General features: G+C 42.2%; 1 protein-coding gene across 1 annotated transcript in view; it reads left to right on the top strand.

Annotated features, from left to right (window-relative positions):
* Positions 1-11,979: 11,979 nt before the first annotated feature.
* LOC115201260 (SAP30-binding protein) overlaps positions 11,980-21,177 on the top strand; it is a 51,413-nt gene continuing 42,215 nt past the window's right edge. Inside the window, exon 1 of the mRNA XM_029764739.1 lies at positions 11,980-12,093. Within this exon, the coding sequence (XP_029620599.1) occupies positions 12,000-12,093 (94 nt within the window). The 5' untranslated portion in view covers positions 11,980-11,999. The remainder of the gene's footprint in view (positions 12,094-21,177) is intronic.

Here is a 21,177-nt window from a genome sequence, read left to right as displayed (position 1 = left end):
TCACCGTTCTCATGATCATTGCAACTCCACGAGGTGAGATCTTGCATGGAGCTCCAGGCCGAGGGAGATTGACAGTTCTTTTGTGTTTCTTCCATTTACGAATAATCGCACCAAATGTTGTCACCTTCTCACCATGCTGCTTGGCGATGGTCTTGTAGCCCATTCCAGCCTTGTGTAGGTCTACAATCTTGTCCCTGACATCCTTGGAGAGCTCTTTGGTCTTGGCCATGGTGGAGAGTTTGGAATCTGATTGACTGATTGCTTCTGTGGACAGGTGTCTTTTATACAGGTAATCAGCTGTGGTTAGGAGCACTCACTTTAAGAGTGTGCTCCTAATCTCAGTTCGTTACCTGTATAAAAGACACCTGGGAGCCAGAAATCTTTCTGATTGAGAGGGGGTCAAATACTTATTTCCCTCATTAAAATGCAAATCAATTTATAACATTTTTGACATGCGTTTTTCTGGATATTTTTGTTGTTATTCTGTCTCTCACTGTTCAAATAAACCTACCATTAAAATTATAGACTGATCATTTCTTTGTCAGTGGGCAAATGTACAAACTCAGCAGGGGATCAAATACTTTTTTCCCTCACTGTATGTAAACTGTAGACCCACTGGAATTGTGATACAGTGAATTCTAAGTGAAATAATCTGTCTGTAAACAATTGTTGGAAAAATTAAGTAGATGTCCTAACCGACTTGCCAAAACTATACTTTGTAAACAAGAAATTTGTGGAGCGGTTGAAAAACGAGTTTTAATGACTCCAACCTAAGTGTATGTAAACTTCTGACTTCAACTGTACATAGACTTGAAATCACTGGCCACTTTAATAAATGGAACACTGGTCACTTTAATAATGTTTACATATTTTGCATTACTCATCTCAGATGTATATATTGCATTCTATTTTACTGTATCTTAGTCTATGCCGCTCTGACATTGCTCGTCCATATATTTATATACTCTTAATTCCATTCCTTTGATTTGATAACAGTAATGCCCATCGCTGCATGCGGCTGGCTGCGAGCGACGGAATGCCGGTGTGGGGATCAAAGGTGTAGGTGAGGGGTCTATGGTCCGTCAACAGTGTGAATCGTCAGCCAAACAGAAACTGATGAAATTTCTTAACGCCAAACACGATGGCGAGTGCTTCAACTCTGTCTGTGCATAATTGCTCTCGGCTATACTTAACGTCCGTGATGCAAAAGCAATTGACCTTTCTTCACCTGATGGCATGATGTGTGAGACAACCGCACCAACGCCATAAGGCAATGCATCACATGCCAACTGTAATGGCAAGTTGGGGTTGAAGTGGAAGAGAGCCTCTGACTGAGCGAAGACTGTTTTTACATTCTTGAAGGCCTCCTCACATCGGTCTGTCCACTTCAGCTGTTTGGTTTTGTTCAAAAGTTAATGCAGTGGCTTTAACGTGTTAGCTAGGTTTGGCACAAACTTTGTGTAGAACGTCAGTAGTCCTAAGAATGATCTCAGTTGACTCACGTTCTGTGGGGATGGAGCTTCCACAATGGCCTTCCCCTTTGATGGCGCATTGTGGAGCCCTAAACTGTTGACGCATTTGTCCTTCCGGACCCTCAGACTGTACTCCTCCAGTCTCTGTAGTGTAAGCATCCAGGTTTCTCAGGTGCTCCTGCTCGTCTTCGCCAGTGATGAGTAGATCATTGAGGTAACATTGGACCCTGGTAAGCCCGCTCAGTATCTGGTCCATAGCTCTCTGAAACAAGGCCGGAGCTGAGGTGATTCCAAAAGGAAGCCTCCGGTACCTGTACAGTCCTTTGTGAGTCACTATGGTCAACAGTTCTTGTGACTCTTGGTCCACATGCATCTGCAGATTGGCCTGACATAAGTCTAATTTACTGAATGTCTGTCCTCTAGCTAAACCAGAAAAGAGGTCGTCAATGAGGGGTAGTGTATATTTTTCAGCAGTCAAGACGGGGTTAGCAGTAACTTTGAAATCACCACAGAGTCTGAGTGATCCATCTTTTTTATGACTGGAATGATGGGTGTAGCCCATTCACTAACATTGGATCCAATACTCCACTCTTGACAAGTCTGTTTAGCTCAGTTGAAATGTTGGGTTTTATGGAGTATAGGACAAGTCTAGCTTTGAAGCATTTTAGCTTGCTGTCTGGTTTCCCGGTCAGTTTAACTGTTATATACTTCATACTGCCAAGTTCTCCATTGAACACATCTGCGAGTTTCCTCAAAATCCTTTGTAGGTTTGTGTGCTCTTTTGCAACCATGTGAATTTCCTGCCAGTTTAGTTTGATATTTTCCAGCCATGTGCATCCTACCAAAGCTGGATGGTTGCCTTTCACGATGTAAAGCGGTAGCTTTACCTTCTATTTGTTGAGCTCCACTGTAACAATCATACTTCCTCTCACTGGAACAGTCTCAACATTGTGTTTTTAGTGTAATCTTTATGGACTGTAGTGTGAGGTGATGTAGTTTCTCCTTGTATACAGCCTCTGACAGCAAAGATATGGCTGCTCCAGTGTCAACTTGCGTCCGTACTGCTTTTCCATCCAGTATGGGTGTCACCCAGTATCTGTGTCAATTGTCTGAAATGGACAAAACATGCAAACATTCGTCCCCTTCAGACAGGGTACCACTTTCTTCATCCTCCGTGTGCTCCATTTTATGAACTTTCTTTTTGTACTTCCTGAAGTTGCTTTTCCTTTATTCAGTACTTTTGTTTGATTGTGTCTTTTTGTTTTTACATGCACGTTCGATGTGACCCTTTTTTCCACAACCTCTGCACCAACACTCCTCTGCTTGGTGACCTGGTTTCCCACAGCGATAGCATGGCTTGCCACCTACTGCCTTGCTTTTAAAATCCATAGACACCTTATGCACTTGGGTCGATGCACTTAGCTGCTAAGCATCTTTATTTGCCATTTCCAATGACATACTCACTTCTATTGATCTCTGTAATGTTAAGTTACACTCAGTCAAAAGGCGTTTCTGATTCGCCCAAATTCAGTGTTCAGATATCTGTTTCAATACAGCCACAAACTGTAAGATTGACTCCCCCTCTTGATTTCTCTTATGAAACCTGAATCTCTCTGTGATTATCAGTGGTTTGGGAGAAGAAAGTAGTTTTAAAAAAGTAGCCACAATTTCATCATATGATTTATCACCAGGTTTTTCAGGCATTACTAGGCTGTGTAATAGATTGAATGTTTTCCCCCCCATAACAGTCAATGTTGGCACAACTACTTCTGCTTTAATTCCATTTGCCAACACAAAGTACTCCAAACGTTCTGTGTAATTACTCCATTGTTCCACAGGTTCATCAAATGTACCTATATTTCCAACCAGTACCAGAGATTTTTGGTTTATTATTTTTCTTTCTCACACTTTTTAGACAGTCCCTCCCTTACTCCTAGACCTTTTTTTTTTACTCACAGTGGCTGTGGTCCAAACACTTAAAAGACACACCCTTGTCCACTTACCCTTGCCTTTTGTCCTTGGGGGAATCCCCGTCGCCATCTAGGAGGACGGTCCAAATGATTAGCCAAGCAAGGGCAGTTTGCAACGTAAGCCCCTCGGCCCTCGTTTTTGGTCGGCTTTGCAAGTGTACAATTATGTTCACTCCGGGCCTGAAACTCCCCAAAATTACTATTGCGACGATTGTAGATCCGCTTACAAAAGTCAGTGAAAACGTAAAAACAACTTTAATGGAGAAGTCAACATAAAAGTGTAAGTAAAAACAAATGGAAATAAGTTCTAAATTGTGCTACTAATGTACATGACTGCACAAACACGTCTCGTAAAAAGTAAATAGGTTTTTATATATCTTTTGGAAATTGTAGAAATATCTTTTGGAAATTGTAGAAATAAAACATGTTCCTTCTTCAGAAGTTCCAGCTAAGCAGGCTAAAGTTAGCAAATTAATTAGCTAACTATCTATCATACAGTAGGCGTATATTAATAATAGTATATTTAATATAAGTAGACATGCACTCTTAATATAGCGCATTATATTACTTATACAACTAATATAAGGACGGGAGTAGAAACTAACGTGGGCATTGTTTAACTCGTTTCACAGAACAAAACATTCCAATGTGCGTAAGCAGTCGGGTGTTACAGGTGTCCTAAAGGGACAAACTAGAATATCAATACACAACAGGAGTCATTTCTGGGGGCCAACTATCTACGTCAATAGATGATATTTAAAAAAAAAAGAGGGGAAGGGAGGCTAGTGATTGAGGCCAAAAGCTTGGTCAGTAGGAAATAGGGTCAAATAAATGAAAACGTATCAGTGCTACTGAGGTTTGAGAAGGTTTCGCCTGGGAAACATCAATGGAATTGTATTAAAACCTACTGTGTATCAGAGATACTTTTAAGGGGTGGGGAAACTCCATTGGAATCGTATTAAAACCTACTGTGTACTTTGCCCATACGTTGCCAATGGCCGTGCGGTGCATTCTGGGTAGACTCCGACAAAGATAGCTGTTGACTCCTTGAAGGCAAGCTATGTTTCCATTAACTTGTCCAGTGATTTTTTTCTTTACATTTAGAAAGTTGCCATATAAAATAGATGCAACATTTGCCTGCTAAGGTGCGTTTCCATTTAGCTATATTGTGTCGATAAAAACAGCTGAACGTAAAGATGTCACCCACCCAATAAAACAGATCTTGAAAAACCTACACCATGTAATAGAAATGTAGTGGTTGAAGTGTTGCCATTACCCATTTAGGCAAATTGTGCATTAATAAATTGGCGACAGCCTGTATGCCCTCCCACCTCGAGTTTCATGTCTCAGGTAGTCAGGGAAAGCCAGCATGGATAGAATGCAATCATTTACTAATATTTGCCATATTGTAATTAAGCTATAAGACATGAGGGGGTGTGGTATATGGTTTTGAAGACAGCCGTGGTATTTTGGCCATTTATCACAAACCCCTGAGGTGCCTTATTGCTATTATAAACTGGTTACCAATGTAATTAGAGCAGTAAAACTAACGTTTGTCATACCCGTGGTATACAGTCTGATTCACCACAACTGTCAGCCAATCAGCATTCAGGGTTCGAACCACCCAGTTTATAATCATTCTCATGTCGCCACATCCATGCCATGGTAAAACTTGAACTCCTGTAGATCTGAAATAATTAGATGGTGAAACTTGCCTGCCAACCAGAAAAGCAAGGCAAACCAATTCAGTCATTCTTGAAAGTCAGGACAATCCTTGCCTGCAAAGAAACTATTTTTATAGTAGAATTGTTTTATTTCGCAAGCAGTAGACATTTAGAATGAAATATGGAGTAGAGCTTCTAGTACGTTATGACATCACGTGCCCAGCGTATCTTGAAAAGTATTCAGCAATCAAAATGCATTAGATTTTTTTTTCTGCAATAAAGATACACAAAATACAAATCCACCCATTGAACAAATAAAAATGTTGTTGATCTTTAGAAAATGTATTCTATATCTGCCGTTTCCATTACACATGTCGTAATATTTTTTTTTTCCAACATTGCTTTTGTAGCATAAACCTGGGTCAAGGGAAACAATGTAGCGCTTTGGCGGACTCAAAAGCATTGTTACATTCCTGGGACCACTTAAATGGTACTTTGGGACTAAGCAGAGATGTAAGGGGAGCTACTACCGTTGAAAGATTCTTACAGAACGTACGATAGTACCCTACCATCCCCAGGAATCTGCGCAAATGGTGGCGAGTCGTGGGAGCAGGAAAAGCAACAATTGCTTCCACTTTGCCAGTTACTGGGCGCACTTGACCTCGTCCCACCTGCTTCCCTAAGTAAGTCACAGTATCCTTCCCAAACTCACACTTGGCCAAATTGAGGGTTAAAGAAGCATTCTCCAATCGCTGAAACACACTTTTCAAGGTGGTGAGATGTTCAGACCAAGTAGACGAATTAATCACCACATCGTCAAGGTAAGCAGTACAATTTGGCACATCCGCGAACACAATGTTAACTAGGCGCTGAAAAGTAGCAGGTGCATTACACATTCCAAAGGGCATCATAGTGTATTGTACGAAGTTATCATGCGTCACGAAAGCCGAGATGTCAGAAGCTCGAGAGGTCAGAGGCACCTGCCAATAACCTTTAGCATATCTAACTTACTAACGTAAGCAGCAGAGCCAATTCTATCAATGCAGTCATCTAAGCGAGGTAGAGGGAAAAGAATCAGACTTTGTAACTGCATTTACGCGATGACAGTCCGTACATAAGCGGGACATACAGTCAGGCTTAGGAACAAGAATACACGGGGAACTCCAGGAGCGGTTACTGGGTTTTTCCATGTCATTCTGTAATAAATAAGCTACCTCACTTTCCATTACCTCCCTTTCCTTAGCGTTAACCTGGTACGGATGCTGACGTATAGGAGCAGCATTCCCCACATCCACGTCATGTTCCAAGATGGACGTGCAACTTGGAACGTCCTGAAACACATTGAGAAAACTATTTATCAATAGGATAAGATCATTAGTTTGATCGTTATCCAAATGTTCCATTTGAGAGAGTAACTTTTTCAGGATCTCCGAATTACATAAGCGTTCACACTGCTGTAACGTATGGTGTAACTCCAACCCGTCCTCCTTATCCTCCTCTAGGTCCCAGCCAGGCTTCAGCACCACCGCAGCCACACTGGAGACAGCGGGCTGGACCGGCTTACCTGAGGAGCTGTCTGGAGAGTCACGCATATAATATGCTTTCAGCATGTTAACATGACACACACGGGAAGAACGCCTACAATCTGGGGTCTTTATCACATAATTGGCGTCACTGAGTTTCTTTTCCACAAGATATGGGCCAGAAAAACGTGCCGACAGAGATGAGCCAGGGATTGGCAACAAAACTAAAACTTGATCCCCTGGTGCAAAAGAACGGCCAACAGCCTCTTTGTCGTAATGTAAATTCATGCGTTTTTGAGATGAGGAGAGAGACTTTTGGGCTAACGCACATGCGGCGTGCAGTCTCTTCCGCATCTTACTGACATAATCCAACACATTTTTAGGGGCACTACTGTGTGTAGGAGATAGGATATGGTCCTTCAAAACTTTTAGTGGACCCCGTGGGGTGTGTCCAAACAAGGTTAGCAGGGCTGAACCCTAAGGACTCTTGTATTGTTTCCCTGATAGCAAATAGGACAAAGGGCACCCCCTCATCCCAATCGGTATTGGTATCCATGCAATACTTGCATAGCATCGCCTTTAGCGTCTGATGCCAGCATTCGAGGGCTCCTTGACTCCCCAGGTGATACGGACTGGAGACCTGATGGGAAATACACAGTGTCTAACACATTTGAGAAGAGTTTTGACATAAAGTTGGTTCCATGATCAGTTTGGATTACTTTAGGGAGTCCAAACGTAGAGAAAAACCTCACTAGTGCCTTCACCACAGTCTTAGCCGTTATAGTATGAAGAGGGATAGCCTCTAGGTATCGAGTAGCACTGCACATTATTGTTAGTAAGAACTGGTTACCTGACCTGGTTTTCGGTAACAGACCTACACAATCGATTATCACTCGTTTAAACGGTTCCCCCACCACAGGAATCGGGCAGAGCGGCGCACAAGGAACTGTTTGATTCGCTTTCCCAGTAAGTTGACATACATGACATGTTTTACAAAATTGGACAACGTCAGACTTCAAACCTGGCCATAAAAAAAATGTTGAAGGACTCAGTTATAAGTCTTCGTGATCCCCAAATGTCCGGACCACGCCTGGTCATGGGCGAGTGACAGCACATGCTGTTGGAACGGTGTAGGAACAACCACTTGAAACACTTCACTCCAGCTACTAACTGTGTTATGAGCTGCCCATTTACGCATCAAAACTCCTGCTTCCATAATGTAGGCGGTCTCCCTAGTTTTAGCTTCCTCAATGGAAATTACCGAAGCAAAACACTTACGAAGACTGGTGTCTCCCTTTTGACATTCAATCACCTTCTCGGGGGTGACAGACAAAAGAATGTCATGTAATTGGGGTGTGATTTCGCTTTCCCCTGCCTGGTAAACCGTCGGCCTTGACGAAGGAAGTCGGTGAATTGTCTTCTACCTCAACATTCTCAAAAAATGGAAATAGACAAATCCACCACATCTCCCAGCTTGTGAGATTGTGCCCTCGTTAACTTCTATGGGCTAGGTGGGACGGTAGCGTCCCACCTGCGGGACACAGCCAGTGAAATATCAGGGAGGCAAATTCAAAAACAACAAAATGTCATAATTCAACTTTCTCAAACATACAACTATTTTACACCATTTTAAAGATGCACGTCTCCTTGATGTAACTACATTGTCCGATTTCAAAAAGGCTTTACAGCGAAAGAAAAACATTAGATTATGTTAGGAGAGTACATAGACAAAAATAACCACACTGCTATTTTCCAAGCAAGGACATGTGTCAATAAAACCCAAAACACAGCGAAATGAAGCACTAACCTTTGACGATCTTCATCAGATGACACTCCTAGGACATTATGTTACACAATACATGCATGTTTTGTTCGATAAAGTTCATATTTATATCCAAAAACAGCATTTTACATTGGCGCGTGACGTTCAGAAAATATTTTGCCTCCAATACTGCCGGTAAATCAGCACAACAATTTACAAAAATACTCATCATAAACATTGATAAAATATTAAACTGTTATTCAAAGAATTATAGATGAACATCTCCTTTATGCAACTGTTGTGACAGATTTCAAAAAAGCTTCACGGGGAAAGCACACTTTGCAATAATCTGAGTACTGCGCTCAGAAAAATACACCAGGCAATACAGATACCCGCCATTTTGGAGTCATCTAAAATCATAAATAGCATTAGAAATATTCACTTACCTTTGATGATCTTCATCAGAAGGCACTTCCAAGAATCCCAGGTCCACAATAAATGTTGCTTTGTTCGATAAAGTCCATAATTTATGTCCAAATAACTCCTTGTTGTTTGCGCGTTCAGTAAGCTACTCCAAATATAGGAAGTGCGCCGAAAATTTCACAACATAAAATTATATTTACGTTCGTTGAAACATGTCAAACGTTGTAAAACATCAATCTTTAGGGCCTTTTTAACATAAAACTTCAGTAATATTCCAACCGGATGATTCCAATGTCTTGAAAAACGTTATGGAACACAGCTACCTCCTCACCTGAATGAGCGTAATTGTGGCCTGTCATTTTCTCGGTCATCAGACTCCAGGAGGTCTTGTTCGCTCTCTGTTGACTGCAAAAGCCTGAAACACATTCTAAAGACTGTTGACATCTAGTGGAAGCCTTATGAAGTGCAAATTGAACCCTAAGTCACTGTATACTGAATAGGCCCAGTCTTGAAAAACTACAATCCACTTCCTGGTTGGATTTTTTCTCAGGTTTTTGCCTGCCATATGAGTTCTGTTATACTCACAGACACCATTCAAACAGTTTTAGAAACTTCAGTGTGTTTTCTATCCAAATCTACTGTTTAAATTGGGTACGTTTTTCATCCGGCTGTGAAAATACTGCCCCCTAGCCCAGACAGGTTAACACACAAGCAGGAAAAACATGGGGAAATGCTTGAACCAATTTATCATCTGCAGTTTTGATTTCTGGGTTGTCTATTACTTCTAACACAGGAGTCACTTTACCAACAGCGATATCGTTCCCTAGTACCAATGTGACTCCTTTTACTGGCAGTGTAGACAACACACCAACACGGAAACTTCCTGATACCAAGTCTGACCCTAAAGTGGACCTAGTGTAATGGTACAGATACGTTTTTTGTCTCTATACCCTGTAATATGACATGCGAGCCACAATATGCTTCAGAAGACCAGGGTAAAGCATCAGTAACGATTACTGACTGTGCAGCCCCGGTGTCTCGTAAGATTTGTATGGGCTTTTGATCCGTTAGTTCTCCAGTTAAGGAAACACAACCAGCAGAGATAAACGGAGCATAGATAGGATCCGGTTTCCCAAATGCTGAATCAATAAGTAGGTCCAACGGACGAGCCAAAGACTGGACTAAACCCACACTTTTTAATTTAGGGGATGGTGACAAGAACTGTTTCGGGTTTATTTTTCAAAACCGGGCAGTCCACAATCACCATTTTAGTGACAGTAAAAATATTCACGGATTTCGTGCAAAGGCTTAGGGTCGTCGTCGGAAAACCGACCCGAACAAGGCACTGATGACGTAATCGTTCGGCCTTCAAAACGAGGCGCACCAAAGACAGTTTTGTGTGTCAAAGCGTACTCATCTGCCAACACTGCTGCATGGGCCAATGTCGCCACTTTCTGTTCATTTAAATGAGCTACAATTCTATCAGGCAGGTTTCTTTTAAATCCTCCAACAGCATCAACTCCTGAATATCAGCAAATGTGTTATATTTGCTGGCTGGACACCAGCGATTAAAACAGAGACTCTTTGTCCCTAGCAAAGTCATCAAAAGTACGGTGAGAGGGTTTTTTGTGGTTCCTGAAGCGCTGCCTATAAGCTTCAGGCACCAACTCATAAGCCCGCAACACGGTTGTTTTAACTATATCGTACTGTAAACTGCCTTCCAGGGAGAGAGCGGCTACTACTCCCTGGGCTTTCCCAGTCAATTTACATTGCAACAGGAGCGGCCAAACTTCGAGTGGCCAATGCAGCGCAGTGGCCACACGTTCAAACGCAGAGAAATAGGAATCAACTTCTGACTCCCGAAATGGAGGGACAAAAGCAATTTTTTTACTTACATCAAAGTGGGCTTGATGATGGGCAGGCTGTGGAATCGCACTGGAGCCAGCGTCTAGCTCCAGTTGTCGGATCCTCACCTCCATGTCGGCTTCTATTTCCTTTTTCCTAATTTCTATATTAAACTCCATCTGTCTAATGCGCTCTTTATCTTTTTGCTCCATTTCCAAACGGGCCAGCCTCACCTTTAGCCTAGCGGTCCCGTCTGAACGACCCAACGCGGAAGATAAAGGGTCGAATCGGGGCACGAGCAACCCCTTCCTCCAACTTGGCATTGGAAGATCTACCCGTCTTCTCTCCTGAAGCTTCCCTCTCCTCATCTTTCAACAAGAAAATGTGTTTTCTCACTAAACGCTCCCTGACTAGCACCAAAAGCTCAGCCTTTAGGGCTTTCTCAGGGACGAAGAGTCCATAATGGTCAGCTATGGTGCAAAGGTCTACTTTATGCAACCCCACCAACCGATCAACAGAGGGCGCTTCAATAAACTTGGAGTCGGCTGAGGCAGCCATTTTGTACACAGCAGCCTACTGAACACACGTAAACTAAACAAGTCACCCAAACTCACAACCTACCACCATACCTCAATCACCAATCACAGAGAGCTCAGAACAGCGGGGTCCTGTGGGTTTAATGATCCCGGATGAGCCCCCATTATGTTATGTACGCCTCTTGGTGGAGGGAACGCAACACCCTGCTCCAACTCAACTCCCCGTGGAGTGAAAAAAAGGTATGTGATTGTAGGTGTGGGTAAGGATAATAGAGGCAGAGAATATTACCGTTTACAGGGAATTTATTCTTCCTTCACACGGTAAGGTGGGGAAAAGGGGCTGGACAGAACCAAAACAAAGAAAGTTAAAGTTCCCCTCTCTTACCTTTCCCGCACCTACAATCACATACCTTTTTTTCACTCCACGGAGTTGAGTTGTAGCAGGGTGTTGCGTTCCCTCCTCCAAGAGGCGTATGTAACGTTCTTCTATGATATAATGGTGGTCCGCAAACAAACTTAAGGTGCATGCCGCCACCTACTGTGCTGGAGTGTGTGGTCAATCACGGTTTACAACATTAGCTCCACATTTCTAAATTATCCTATTTAGCTCAGTGTTTCTGAGAAACTAAAAAGAGCTCTACGAACTGGCGGAGCGTCGTACAATACGCCATTAATTTTCATAATGGAATTCGTAGTTACGCCTTTTCTAATATCTCTGACTACATTTCCCTGAGCCCCTAATACGCATACTTTTTTCAAAAGCGACGCGGTAAGTGACGTCATTGTTGTGCGACCGGTGGAGAAATGGCGAGCGGCAAAAAGAGTGCACTTCTCTCCTCTTTGGCGGATTATGGAGACGATTCAGAGGCAGATTCCGACCAAGAGATAGAAGAAACAGGTAGATAATTTGCTTAAGTACTGATACTGATTGCATAGAAATGAGAATTGGGGCCCCAAATCTGTTGTAACTGAGACGAAAGTGGGTAACCGGAAATCGCTATGTTTAGTTCAACAATGTTGTTGGCTAGCTTGTAACAGTAACGTTAGCTAGCTAAAGATAAATACTATATTGAGGTGTTCACTTTAACGTTACTGTTCTAACTAACTTTGTCCCCGAGCACGGTAAACAAACACTGAGTTATCATCGTTATCTAGAAAAAGGCGTTGTGTGAGCCTGTAGCGTTACAGAATATGCTTTATAAAACGTAAGGCTAACGTTAGCTACTTTTGTGTGACTGGAAGGGGGCATGTCAAGATGCCGTCATCACCGGCTACGGTAGTATCTGAATCATATACATAGAATTATATTTCTATGATCTGAACTCTAACTCCACACTTGTCGTTAGATCACAAAATACGGAACAGTGCTGTACCCATAGAGATCCTATTTAATTACTAGAGGGCTATGTCGTACGTAGACGTGAATTGTTCAAGAATTGGGTAAAATTGCAGTCATATTGGTCAGGGAGAAATCCAAACCAGTCTAATTGGAATGAATGACAGTGAAGGCATACTCCTGATTTTACTTATGCATAAATATACAAGTAAGGTGTGTGAACCTAAAATGTCAACCTAAAATATTGTCATATAATTATAAATACAGTTTATACGGGTTTTATACACATTTTCTAAATTAAGACTAATGTAAACAGACCATGAATGTCGAAATGTTATTTTTCTTGGAGATCTGTGTTATTATGAGATACAATATCAGTACTTGTTGCATTTACAACTTGTCTTATCATCAACTGATTTCAGCAAGTATATGGCTGTGGATTGACTGCATTGTTTGAATGGAATGTTGGCATATTGGCAGTAACGTTTTAACAATTTATGTAATCATTCCTCCAAAACAGTGTAAGCTAGCCAGACAATCTTATCACAGCACTGGCAAATCATGGTTGACCAACAGGGCTTTGAAACTACGCTTTTGGTCCACCAGCTACTGTGGCAGGTGGATTAAGAAATCTACCAGCCACTCAGATTTTTTACCAACCATGAATATTGAAAGTTTCTTCAAGTGCAGTTGCAAAAAACATAATCTCTATGATGAAACTGGCTCTCATGAGGACCGCAACAGGAAAGGAAGACCCAGAGTTAACTCTGCTGCAGAGGATAAATTCATTAGAGTTAACTGCACCTCAGATTGCTGCCCAAATCTCAACATCAACTGTTCAGAGGAGACTGCGTGAATCAGGCCTTCATGGTTGAATTGCTGCAAAGAAACCACTACTAAAAAGACACCAATAAGAAGAAGAGACTTGCTTGGGCCAAGAAACACAAGCAATGGACATTAGACCATTGGACATCTGCCCTTTGGTCTGGTGAGTCCAAATCTGAGATTTTTGTTTCCAACTGCCATGTCTTTGTGAGACAGAGTAGGTGACTGGATAATCTCTGCATGTGTGGTTCCCACCGTGAAGCATGGAGGAGGAGGGGGTGCTTTGCTGGTGACACTGTCTGTGATTTATTTAGAATTGAAGGCACAGTTAACCAGCATGGCTACCACCGCATTCTGCAGCGATACGCCATCCCATCTGGTTTGCGCTTAGTGGGACTATCATTTGTTTTTCAACAGGACAATGACCCAACACACCCCAGGCTGTGTAAGGGCTATTTGACCAAGAAGGAGAGTGATGGAGTTCTGCATCAGATGACCAGGCCTCCACAATCACCCTTTGCCAAGAGTGTGCAAAGGGTGGCTATTTTGAAGAATCTTATATAAAATGATTTGTTTAAGACTTTTTTTTTTGGTTACTACATGATTCCATATGTGTTATTTCATAGTTTGGATGTCCTTACTATTATTCTACAATGTAGGAAATAGTAAAAAAGTTAGATAAATCCTTGAATGAGTAGGTGTCCAAACTTTTGACTGGTACTGTGTATGTTTGTGTATATATTAGGGGTGAAACGGTATGTGTATTAGTATTGAACTGTTCGGTACAGGGTGCACGGTTCGGTATGCACTGCGAACCGAACAATACATTAATCATATATTATAGCTAGGAAAATATATAATTGTAAAAAAAAATATATTATTGCATAAACCAATGGCGTATAAATGAACGTGGGAAAAATATCCACATAGTAGTAAAGTTGTTTATAGTTGTCTGCAGCTCAGCTCATTAGTTATTTCACTCCAGCGAGAACAGAGCTGAGAGACCGTCGTAGCAGCAATTAGCTTATGAAGGAATTAGCAGTTAGCAAAGGAGCAACATGGCAAGCATTGGCGAGCCAGAACTAAAAGACGTCCCAGTATCATTCAGGTCTGCCGTCTGGGAACATTTCTGTTTCCCTGTAAACTATAACGGGATTGCCAACGAGTGGTGGATAAAACTACTACAACATGTAGGCTCTGTTTATTTGCCGATAGCCTATTCGAGTGGCAATACAAGTAACATGACTACTGACTTGCGCCAACATCACCCCAAAGTGCAAATCGGTGGGACTAGGCGAAAAAATGAAACAACTTCTCCCCACAGCCTACAAGCAACAATATGCGGCTGACTCCGGTAGGGCTAAAGAAATCAACCCAGCAATGGCAAAATACCTAGCGGCAAATCTGAGACCCTTCTCTGTGGTAGAGAATGCGGGGTTCAGGAACATGTTTAAAGTGGTCGAGCCGCGCATCACTATTCCTTCCCGTTCACATTTTTCCCAGTCATTATGCCGTATACAAAATAACAACTTGAGAGCGAGTTGTCAGAAACGCGGTCTGTTGCTCTAACAGACAGCTGGACGTCTAGAGCTACAGAGAGCTACCTTTAACTGTAACGGCTCATTTCATTACGGCAGAGTGTGAGATAAAAAGCCATGTCCTTCAAACATGTCCCCTTGAGAGTAGTCACACCAGTGTAAACTTTTGGGAAGAGCTAAGGGAAGTAGTTGCAATGTGGAAGTTGGATTGGGGCCACAGATAGGATGCATTGCTCACGTTATTAATAATCTAGCATCTCAAAAAACAATGTCAGTGAATCCAATGTCTCGCTTCCTAGCAAAGAGCAGGAAGGTGGTATCCTTCATAAAAGCACAACTGCTGCACATGTTTAAGACAAAACGGGAGATACTGGAGCTGCCAAACCACAAACGAATCCAAGATGTCCCTACTAGATGGAATTCAAGCCATGGTTGAGAGAAACCTTGAGCAGAAAGTTGCTGTGTATTCTACACAGACTAATCAAGCTGTGAGGAAGAATGTCAAACATATTGGGACTTAAGAGTGCAGAGGAAGTTATCGAAGTGTGCAAACCTCTCAAAACAGTCAAGACTGATCTGCACTGCAAACAATGATGCTGAAATCAATGGTGGCATCTGATGAAGATGAACCCGCAGTAAAGGATGTCAAGACTGCTATCAGAGTTAACCTGGAGCCTAGATATGCTGACCCTGGTGTCCAAGGCTTCTTACCCAAGAGCACCGCTTTGGACCCCCGGTTCAAGTCCCTGCTGCACCTGGATGCTGCTGCTCGTCTGAGTCTACAATGAACTCACAGCAGAGATTGTGACCAATATACAGGTATTGTATTTATTTTGAAGTGGCTTTAAAAATATGATTTGTTAGAAATATACATCAGACACTATGACAATTACAATTATTACTTTATAATTGTTAAATCAATAATTAATAAAACAATGTCACATTAGCAGCCAACCCCTCTCCAGAGACGACAGGGGTTCTCCTCCAGAAAATAAGTCTGCCATGGCTGAGCTTTCTGGGGAGTTGTTCATGACCCAGGAGCAGGGAACCAAGTCAAAGGCCAAGGTCATAGAGGAGGAGGTGACCTCATACAGGGAAGTGGACTTTATTCCCCTGGATGCTGATCCACTTACATGGTGGAAGACCAAAGAGTTAATATACCCTCATGTTGCCATGTTAGCAAGGCGCTACCTAGCTGTGTCTGGGACCTCTGTCCCTAGCGAGAGGGTATTCTCCACAGCGGCTGACATCGTCACATTAAGCCGATCTGTGCTCACTGTAGATAAGGTGGATAGACTAATCTTCTAAAAGAAACACTTGAAAATCTGATACTTTTTATTTTATTTTTCCCAAGTGACCAGTCTCAAGTGGTCCTATTTTGTTCAAGGTACTGCTATGTGACTTAATTTTGATATGCTGCTTCAACTCTTGTTGAAGTTCTGTTGTAAATGACTATTTTATTTCATGTTGTAAGGCAGGCACTGCTGTTTTTTGTTGTCCCTTTGTTTCCATCTGCACCTGGGAATTCAAGCTACCCATGTTTACTATTATAATAAAGGGACAAATTACATATTTCTCAGGCATTTATTTTGTCGATGTATTGAAACCGTACCGAACCGTGACAGCGCTGTGTACCGTACCGTGAGTTTTGTGAACCGTTTCACCCCTTGTGTGTGTGTGTGTGTGTGTGTGTGTGTGTGTGTGTGTGTGTGTGTGTGTGTGTACAGTTGAATTCGGAAGTTTACATACACTTAGGTTGGAGTCATTAAAACTTGGTTTTCAACCACTCTACAAATGTCTTGTTTTAACAAACTATAGTTTTGGCAAGTCGGTTAGGACATCTACTTTGTGTATGACACAATTCATTTTTCCAACAATTGTTTACAGACAGATTATTTAACTTATAATTCACTGTATCACAATTCCAGTGGGTCAGAAGTTTACATACACTAAGTTGACTGTGCCTTTAAACAGCTTGGAGAATTCCAGAAAACGTCATGGCTTTTGAAGCTTATGATAGGCTAATTGACATAATTTGAGTCAATTGGAGGTGTACCTGTGGATGTATTTCAAGGCCTACCTTCAAACTCAGTGCCTCTTTGCTTGACATCATGGGAAAATCAAAAGAAATCAGCCAAAAATTGTAGACCTCCACAAGTCTGGTTCATCCTTGGGAGCAATTTCCAACCTCCTGAAGGTACCACGTTCATCTGTACAAACAATAGTACGCAAGTATAAACACCATGGGACCATGCAGCCGTCATACTGCTCAGGAAGGAGACGCGTTCTGTCTCCTAGAGATGAACGTACTTTGGTGCGAAAAGTGCAAATCAATCCCAGAACAACAGCAAAGGACCTTGTGAAGATTCTGGAGGAAACCGGTACAAAAGTATCTATATCCACAGTACAACGAGTCCTATATCAACATAACCTGAAAGGCTGCTCAGCAAGGAAGAAGCCACTGCTCCAAAACTACCATAAAAAAGCCAGACTACGGTTTGCAACTGCACATGGGGAAAAAGATCGTACTTTTTGGAGAAATGTCCTCTGGTCTGATGAAACAAAAATAGAACTGTTTGGCCATAATGACCATCATTATGTTTGGAGGAAAAAGGGGGAGGCTTGCAAGCCGAAGAAAACCATCCCAACCGTGAACCACGGGGTCGCAGCATCATGTTGTGGGTGTGCTTTGCTGCAGGAGAGACTAGTGCACTTCACAAAATAGATGGCATCATGAGGTAGGAAAATGATGTGGATATATTGAAGCAACATCTCAAGCCATCAGTCAGGAACTTAAAGCTTGGTCGCAAATGGGTCTCCCAATTGGACGATGACCGCAAGCATACTTCCAAAGTTGTAAATGGCATTTGGACAACAAAGTCAAGGTATTGGAGTGGCCATCACAAAGCCCTGACCTCAATCCTATAGAAAATGTGTGGGCAGAACTGGAAAAGCGTGTGTAAGCAAGGAGGCCTACAAACCTGACTCAGTTACACCAGCTCTGTCAGGAGGAATGGGCCAAAATTCACCCAACTTATTGTGGGAAGCTTGTGGAAGGCTACCCAAAACGTTTGACCCAAGTTAAACAATTTAAAGGCAATGCTACCAAATACTATATGTAAACTTCTGACCCACTGGGAATGTGATGAAAGAAATCAAAGTCAAAATAAATCATTCTTTCTACTATTATTCTGACATTTTATATTCTTAAAATAAAGTGGTGATCCTAACTGACCTAAAACAGGGAATCTTTACTGGTATTAAATGTCAGGAATTGTGAAAAACTGAGTTTAAATGTATTTGGCCAAGGTGTATGTAAACTTCCCGACTTCAACTAATATATATATATATATATATATATATATATATATATATATTTTTTTTGTATAGTATGAGAGTATGCAGGCTATGGAAGAACTGGGATATTTTCAGCTCCCAGGAATGGTGTATTTAAGCAATAAGGCCCGAGGGGGTGTGGTATATGGCCAAAATAGCACAGCTAAGGACTGTTCTTTAGCATGACGCAACGCGGAGTGCCTGGATACAGCCCTTAGCCGTGCTATATAGGCCTTATGCCACAAACCCCCGAGGTGCCTTATTGCTTTTATTTACATTTACATTTAAGTCATTTAGCAGACGCTCTTATCCAGAGCGACTTACAAATTGGTGCATTCACCTATAATATCCAGTAGAACAAACACTTTACAATAGTGCATCTAAATCCTTTACAGGGGGGGGGGGGGGGTTAGAAGGATTACTTTATCCTATCCCAGGTATTCCTTAAAGAGGTGGGGTTTCAGGTGTCTCCGGAAGGTGGTGATTGACTCCGCTGTCCTGGCATCGTGAGGGAGATTGTTCCACCATTGGGGTGCCAGAGCGGCGAACAGTTTTGACTGGGCTGAGCGGGTTGCCAACAGTAAGGAAATTAAGGACACATTTTAAGTGAAATGTTTTTATAAATAACTTCTGACAATACATTGCAGTTGGTCCAGAACAAAGCAGCGCATATCACACTTAAATGTAGACAAAGGAAAAGTGTCAGTCTCTCCTGGTTCAAAGTTGGGAAGAGATGAACTGCATCACTATTGGTCTTTGTGTGAGGTATTGATGTGTTGAAGGTACCAAACTGTAAGCCAAGGCAACAGCTACTCTTCCTGGGGTCCAGCAACATTAAGGCAGTTATATACAATAAAAAATATTACATTTCATAACACTTTTCACAACACGTTAAGTGTGTGCCCTCAGGCCACTACTCTACTACCACATACAGTGCATTCGGAAAGTATCAGTATCAGTTCAGACCCTTTCTCTTTTTTCACATTTAGTTACATTACAGCATTATTCTATAATGGATACAATTATTTCCCCCCCAGTAAATCTACACACAATACCCCATAATGACAAAGTGAAAGCAGGTTTTTAGAAATGTTTGCAAATGTATTAAAAATAAAAAACAAATGCCTTATTTACGTAGGTATTCACCCCCTTTGCTATGAGACTCGAACTTGAGCTCAGGATTTTGTCGGCACATATTTTGTCAAGGCACAGATATGGGAAAAGGTACCAAAACATTTCTGCAGCATTGAAGATCTCCAAGAACACAGTGGCCTCCATCATTCGTAAATGGAAGAAGTTTGGAACGACCATGACTCTTCCTAGAGCTGGCCGCCCAGCCAAACTGAGCAATCGGGGGAGAAGGACCTTGGTCAGGGAGGTCACTCTGTCAGAGCTCCGGAGTTCCTTTGTGGAGATGGGAGAACCTTCCAGAAGGACAACCATCTCTGCAGCACTCCACCAATTAGGCCTTTGTGGTAGAGTGGCCAGAAAGAAGCCACTCCTCATTAAAAGGCACATGACAGCCCACTTGGAGTTTGGCAAAAGGCACCCAAAGGACTCTCAAACCATGAGAAACAAGATTCTCTGGTCTGCTGAAACCAAGATTGAACTCTTTGTCCTGAATGCCAAGCGTCACATCTGGAGGAAACCTGGAACCATCCCTACGGTGAAGCTTTGTGGTGGCAGCATCATGCTGTGGGGATGTTTTCAGCTGCAGGGACTGGGAGTCTAGTCAGGATCAAGAGAAAGACGAACTGAGCAAAGTACAAAGAGATACTTGATGAAAACCTGCTCTGGAGTGCTCATGACCTCAGCATGGAGAGAAGGTTCACCTTCCAACAGGACAACAACCCTAAGCACCCTGCCGAGACAATGCAGTAGTGGCTTCGGGACAAGTCTCTGAATATCCTTGTGTGGCCCAGCCAGAGCCTGGACTTAAACCCGATCGAACATCTCTGGAGAGACCTGAAAATAGCTGTGCAGAGACGCTCCCCATCCAACCTGACAGAGCTCGAAAGGATCTGCTGAGAAGAATGGGAGAAAATCCCCAAATACAGTTGTGCCAAGCTTGTCGCGTCATACCCAAGAAGACTCGGTGCTTCAACAAAGTACTGAGGAAAAGATCTGAATACTTATGTAAATGTGATATTTCAGTTTATTTATATTACATTTAGCAAAACATTCAAAAACAGTTATGGAACTATTTAATCCATTTGAGAATACGACTGTAACGTAACAATGTGGAAAATGTCAAGGGGTCTGAATACTTTGAATGTATCAGCAATACAAAATCTGTGTGTGTTATGTGTATGTGTCCCATCACAGTCCCTGCTGTTCCCTAAGGTGTATTTTTGTTTTTCAAATCTGATTCTACTGCTTGCATCAGTTACCTGATATGGAATAGTGTCATGTAGCCATGGCTCCATTTAGCACTGTGAAGAGACCTCTGGTGGCATGTCTTGTGGGGTATGCATGGGTGTCCGAACTGTGTGCTGATAGTTTAAACGGTGCATTCAGCACTTCTTACAAAACCAAGTAGTGATGAAGTCAATTTCTCCTCTACTTTGAGTCATGAGAGATTGACATGCATATTATTAATGTAAGCTATCTGTGTACATTTACAGGCCAGTCTTGCTGCCCTGTTTTAGAAAAATAAATTTTTTCCCAAAGTCCCTCTTTGTGGCACCTGACCACATGACTTGACAGTAGTCCAGGTGTGACACAACTAAGGCCTGTAGGGCATGCCTTGTTGATGTTGGTAAGTAGGCTGAGCGGCGCTTTATTATGGACAGATTTCTCCCCATTTTAGCTACTGTTGTATCAACATATTTTGACCATGACAGTTTACAACCCAGGGTTACTCCAAAAAGTTTAGTCACCTCAACTTGCTCAAAGCCAGTGGCATGTCATTAATAAAGATTGAAAAAGTCGCCTAGACAGCTGCCCT

This window comes from Salmo trutta, chromosome 10, assembly GCF_901001165.1.
Source record: "Salmo trutta chromosome 10, fSalTru1.1, whole genome shotgun sequence".
NCBI lineage: Eukaryota > Metazoa > Chordata > Actinopteri > Salmoniformes > Salmonidae > Salmo > Salmo trutta.
The sequence above is the reverse complement of the archived record's forward strand: the minus strand, read 5'-3'. Positions and strand labels throughout refer to the sequence as shown.